This window comes from Lontra canadensis, unplaced genomic scaffold, assembly GCF_010015895.1.
Source record: "Lontra canadensis isolate GAN:19392208 unplaced genomic scaffold, GSC_riverotter_1.0 scaffold169, whole genome shotgun sequence".
NCBI lineage: Eukaryota > Metazoa > Chordata > Mammalia > Carnivora > Mustelidae > Lontra > Lontra canadensis.
The window spans coordinates 681,259-687,258 of NW_022631163.1; the positions used below are offsets into that span (position 1 = coordinate 681,259).

Sequence of the window (6,000 nt, forward strand, 5' to 3'; positions counted from 1 at the left end):
GAGGAGGGCATGGCTGGGGCAAAGGTGTGGAGGTTGGAGAGCACAATGAAACTCCCAGAGATAGGAAGAAGACCCGCTGAGATCACGAAGGGTTCAGCTTAGATGCTATCTCCTCCAGGAAGCCTTCCAGGATCACCACTAGACCAAAAAAACCTCTCTCAGAATTCCTGGAAGATTTCATTAAATGTAGATTCCAGGGTCCCACCCGAGATCTCTTCAGTCAGGCTCAGAGGTCGGAGCAAGGAATTTGTATCCTTGATGTACTGGACCCTAGTTCAGCCCCTTTCAGTTCTCAGGGAGTTCCTAGGCCAGCAGGGACTGGGAACATGTGGGGACATGCAGCAGGAGCCCCAAACCCAGACCCTGGGTCAGGGAAGTTTTCCAGAAGGAGATGACTCTAAGCAGAGTCCCAGTGAGGCAAGTGGGCTGCTGAGGCAGAGGCCTGGCCCCGTTTTACAGATGAGGCAACAGAGGTCTGGCAAGTGTCACCACCCAGCGGCGGGACAGTGGAGGGTCCTGACCTCCGGAGGAGGACTTGGCTAGGATGGGAGCTGAGTGGACCTCCTCCTCTCCCTGCTCAGGCCCAGTACCGCCGTGGCCTGGAGCTGTCCAAGCAGGCGGCTGAGCTGGGAGCCGTGGCCAGAGGAAGCAGCGCGGCGGGAGGAGCAAAGTTCCCGGAGCTGGCAGCCTTCGCTTCCACCCAGCGGGCCTTCCAGGCGAAGCTGACCCACTTCTACATGGCGGCTGAGCGGCAGCGCACGGACCTGGAGACGCTGCTCCACCTGCACCTCTTCTGCAAGAAGGTGAGCCTTGTGGCCGCCTGCACGGACCCCTCCCCGCCCTCTGCAGCCGGGAGCTGGGGTGGGGACAGCAAGCAGCCCTTGTGCAGCCCTGGGCTCTTCGCGTGACTCCTTCTGTAACCCTGTAGGGTGGGAGGAGAGCATGACCTGCATTTTCTAGAAGAGAAGCCAGGTGGGAGAGGACAGGTTACGAGTTACCCCCCTAAATCAGTCCTGGCTGATCTCAGACCCCAGCTTGTCGCACTACACCCAGCAGCCTCCCAGCAACCCGAACGTCAGCTCTCAGAGGACACTCAGAAATCACCTGCTTCTTCAACATTGGGATTAGGGGAAGGGTGCCAGGTGTTTTCCAGAATCCAATCAAAGCCATAGACTTTGTCTCCACGGGTAGCTCACTAGGAGGACTACAGGTGGTCAGACCAGGTCAAGAACGTTGATCTTGCCCCACCCCCCGTTGCAGAGCTGGGAAAACAGGATCAGAGAAGGGCTGTCATTTAGCCAACATCACACAGCAAGCTCATGGCACCATTCTAGTGCCTTTCCCATGCCTCACCTTGCCCTGCATAGATGGTGGGAGCTGGGGAAGGGGAGGCGGTTGGAAGAGGTAGGCCCGAAAGGCTTCTCTGAGCACCCTCAGAACAGAGGTCTCAGTCCTTGCCAAGAACCCAGAGTTTGGCTAGGAGTGGGGAGGAGAGGATAGGGTTCCTCTGGGGGATGGGAGTGTGGCAGTGCTGGGGTAGCAGGCAAGAAGAACTCCTTTGCTTTGCGTCCATCATCTCTTCGTAATCTAGTGCAGCAAGGTTGAGCGGTCCCATTCTACAGATGAGCAAACTGAGGCCCCAAGAGGGAAAGGGCTTTGTGTAAGGCCACACAGCTGCGGAAAAGAAGATTTGGAATTTAAACACAGATGGATTCATGATGCTCTCTGTTCTTCTCCAAAGATGCGAGGGCAGGTGGTAATAGATTCCCCTGTTCCATCAGGTGTGATGATGATGATGATGGTGATATGATTATTATGAGATGAGCCCACATTAGTGACTGTGGACTCCATGCCAGACACTCCAACAAGTGCTTCACAAACATTGCTTGACTTGATCTCATCATCTCTATTTGTTCTTTTTTAATTTAATTTTTTTAAAGTAGGTTCTATGCTTAACGTGGGGTTCGAACTCATACCCGGAGATCAGGTCCCATGATCTACTGACTGAGCCAGCTAGGTGCCCCTAATCTCACCATATCTTTATGAGGGAGGGGTGCCAACATTGTTTCCATTCTGCGGATGCATAAACGGAGGCCCAAAGACGGAAGTGTCTCGCTCATGTTTCCCCAGTGGGCCAGTGACCAAGCAGGATTTGACTTAAGGCCCCCACCCCCACCTCCCCCAAATCCATTTAGTCAAATCTCTCATTTTCCTGGTGGAGAACTAGGCTTAGGAGGACAAGGGAACAGCCGGGGCTACCCCAGATGGGCCAAGAACCCACAGTTCTGGCCCAGGCCCAATGCCCTCAGACTCACCCCCTCACACAGAGTGTGGGAAGGGCCAGACGTCAGGCTGGCCCAGCACACAGGAGACAGAAAACACGGGATGCTTTGGAGGGCAGCAAGAGGGACTCTGGTCAAGTCCCTCCTGGGGCAAAGGGAGGACAGGCCACTCTCTGTCTCTGTGGGGCCGCTGGCAAAGGATGTGGTCAGTGGCACCAAAGCGACCTCCTCCCAGCTGACAGGAGAGAGCCAAGCAGTGGCCGCATCTGAGGCTCAGAGTCCGAAACAGCTTCTGCCTGCACAGGCCGTGTGACCTCAGTGAGGTCTCTACTACTCTGGGTCTCAGCTCCTTGTCAGGAATAACGATCATAACAGTGATCCTAACCAATGCTTCTGTAGTTCCTGTTAAGTGGTGGCCCTGTTCATCATTCACGTGTCGTCTTATTGTCACACCCACCCTCGGAGGCAGGTGCTATGATTATGCCCATTTTATGCATGAGGAAACACAGAGAAGTCAAAACAACTCCTCCAGGGTCACACTGGGGGAAGTAGCAGAGCTGAGATTCCAACCCAGGTCCCCCCGCTCTGCGGCCAGCCTCGCTGGGTAGTGAGAGGAGGAAATGAAATGTAAGTAACCCTCCCCTCCCCCGCCCCCGGGGCTGTATTCTAATTTGGTGTTATTATTATCGACACCAATACGATCATCATTAGTAGCAGTAGGAGCGGTGGTAATGCCTCATGGGTTGAGGGCATCTGGCAGCTTCTCTCCCTTGCTTACTAATTTCAGCCCAAATCAGCCCTGTAGAGCAGACTCACAGCGACTCTGCGCCTTCTCACTCGCTCTTCCTCGAGACCTGCTGGTTTCTTGTCTTCAGCGCTCAGCTCACATGTCCCCTGCCTCCCGCCTGGCTGTCTGCCCCCTCCCCCCGCCATCTCTCCAGTCACCCTGTTAGTCTCACTTCAAGGTGCTCACTGTGATCTGGAATGATCCTGTGGCTTCATCACCCCCCGGGGAGGTGAGCCCCAGGACTGTGCCCTCATCCTTCCCAGGTTCCTGGGGTGGGGCAGGCCCCCATAGGGGTCAAGTGGCCAGAGGGAGAGTGAGGAGTAAGGCGGAGGAAGGAAGACTGGGGGGCAGGGGGGCGTGTGGGAAGATAGAGCTCCCCCTGTACCCCCAGGCCTGGAAATCCTACAAGAGGTGGGAGCCTGACTTGGAATCCCACCACGGCCATCTCGCTGTTTGACCTGGGCAGGCCCGTGCTCCTCTCTGGGCCTGAATCCTAATCCACACACCCAACGGGTTGGTAAGATGATGGCTAAGGTGCTGCGCATCCCTGCCCAGCCCAGCCTGGAAGATGGAGGCCCAGCCAGGCGGACAGACAGACGAAGACAGCCCTGGGCTGGGCTCAGCCCCAGGCTGAGAGCGTGCGTCCGGCAGCTTTGGCACTAAGTAATAATAAAACAACTGTGCCCCTAACAGAGAGTTATGGAGCCCTTTCCCAGCCATGAGCTCCGTGTGCTGCCGCGAATATGAAGCCATTTATCTAAAGACAAGTTCCCTTAATCCACGGAAAGATGGTTTCCTTGGAGAAAACGGTTCCCCAATCCCCACAGCTAACAGCTCGCTGTCGGCTTCTAAATTAATGGAGAGAAAGATTATGTTTTTCACGAGCTGCTGGGAACGTGTTGGCTCCTTTGCAGCCTGCAGACATTTTGTGGGTGAAGTAGGGACAGCAGAATCCCAAAAGGAGGCAGAGGCCCAGCTGAGTGGACACCCCCTCCCCCCTGGGCCTGGGTCGGCTGGTGGTCTCGCTGGTGAGTGTGTGGGCACTGCCGTCGCTGGACCAGTTTCCGTCGTGCAAGGACGGGCTTGAGAGATAAATCTGTGGAAAGCTAGACGCATCTGAGTTCAAGTCCCAGCTCCCTCCTGATTTGCCGCGTGACCTGGGGCAAGTGTCTGAGCCTTGGTTTCCCCCTCTATAAAATGGGCTGCTGGTACTGTTCAGTGCAATCATACATGAGCTACACAGAGATTGGCAAACAGTCGGTGCTCAATAAATACCCACGAGATGCCTCCCTCCGTGCCACTCAGAACGGGTGAAGACAGTGTTTCCACAATCCGAGAACCCGAATGATCTGCTAGTACCACCTCCCCTTCTTGAGAAGGAAAGGCAGAGCCTCAGCAAGGGGTGAGCCTTTGTGGGCCCCCGGTGGGGAGGAGATCATGCCTGAGGCTCCAAGGGGGGCTGAGGACCGTTTGCGGACGGCAGGTATATTTACCTCAGGGAAGAGAGGGGACCCGTTGTCTTCGCTGGCAGCAGAGACACCCAGGGCCACGCGCAGGAGGCCAGGACATTGACTGGGCCCTTCTTATGAACAACCCAGCCGTACTTCCTCTCTGCTTGGAGATGGGCCTCCCTGTCCTCATGTCCTGCTCCTAGACTGAACCCCACCTCCCTCTCTTGTTGCCCCCAGATGACCGGCTTTCACACAGACTGCCAGGACCTGATTAGGCAGCTCAGGCTGGGCAAGGCCCAGAGGGCCAGCCCTGGAGACCGGCGCCGGCTCGACCGCTACCGGCAGCGCCTGGCCTCGGAGTTCCCCGCAGAGAAGCTCACGGCCATGGGGCTCCAGGTGGCCTCCCTGAGCCAGGAGGGCCTGGGCCAGGACCTGTGGGAGGAGGCCCGGGTGAGGCACGAGGAGATCCAGACCCTTCTGAAGAAGGCCCTGGCCCACTGCCCATGCCCAGAGGGGCCCAAGGCCTGCTCAGCACCCCCAGAACTCAGAAGGGCCGCTGCCAAAGGCCAGGTTCCGAATGGAGACGTCGCTTCCAGAGGAAGGTGGGGCCTGCCCCCTTCGGACTCACCAGGCCTGGACCGTTTACCACATCCCTGCTGGCCTCGGGCCCCCAGAGAGGGACAGAACAGAAATGTGCAGGCGGGCTTTCTGCCCCAGGAAGCTGGTCGGGTCGTAGAGGCTGAAGAAAGCAAAGGCCCCCAGGAGCCCTTTCGGTTTCCAGCCCCTGAGCCCTTCTTTGACCCCCTCTTCTCCCGGCAGCGACTCCTCAGGCAGAGTGAGACCCCCCACACTACTGGGGGCAGCTTCTCCTCGGAGGGGACAGACTCACAGACGTCTCTAGAGGACTCACCCCAGACGAGTCCCCCTGACTCCCTCTAGCTAGGACCTCCACCAATGGCATCCGCCCTGTGGGTGGCTGGGGAGGGGCCCAGCGACAGGAGGGAGCTGCAGAGCCCGGGCTGGGGCTCCTGAGCACTCACTGTGTGTTTGGCCCACGCTGGGAGAGGGCAAGAAGCTGAACCTGTTCCCTGCCCCAGAAACTTCTAGGAAGACGTGACTCATCATCAGAATAGTGAGAATGGAGGGTAAGGCAGGACACGGTGGAGCCCAGGACTGACTCCACAACCCCTGGGGCCCATGGTGGAAAGAGCTGTTGGTATAGACCCTTCCAGAGGTCTTAGTCTTAGGCAAGCCAGACACCCACCGGGAGTGCAGGGGTACATAAGCTTCCCCTGGGGGCCCACGGGACACAGTTGCCAGAAGTGGGGGGATTCGGGCGTGGCTTCTGATCCGGGACGGGGATCCCGGTGCCTGTTTATTTGGCTGTGATTTCAGGAACCAGTGGTGGAGGAGAAGGGAGGTGAGTGTGGGAGGGGAATAAAGGGTGTGTTGTCAAGTGAATCAGTACTGGCTGACTGTT

General features: G+C 57.3%; 1 protein-coding gene across 1 annotated transcript in view; it reads left to right on the top strand.

Annotated features, from left to right (window-relative positions):
* The window catches only part of KIAA1755 (KIAA1755 ortholog), a 37,324-nt gene extending 31,856 nt beyond the window's left edge, over window positions 1-5,468 (top strand). Inside the window, exons 13-14 of the mRNA XM_032845797.1 lie at window positions 582-803; window positions 4,758-5,468. Of these exons, the coding sequence (XP_032701688.1) occupies window positions 582-803; window positions 4,758-5,459 (924 nt within the window). The 3' untranslated portion in view covers window positions 5,460-5,468. The remainder of the gene's footprint in view (window positions 1-581; window positions 804-4,757) is intronic.
* The last annotated feature ends 532 nt before the right edge of the window (window positions 5,469-6,000 follow it).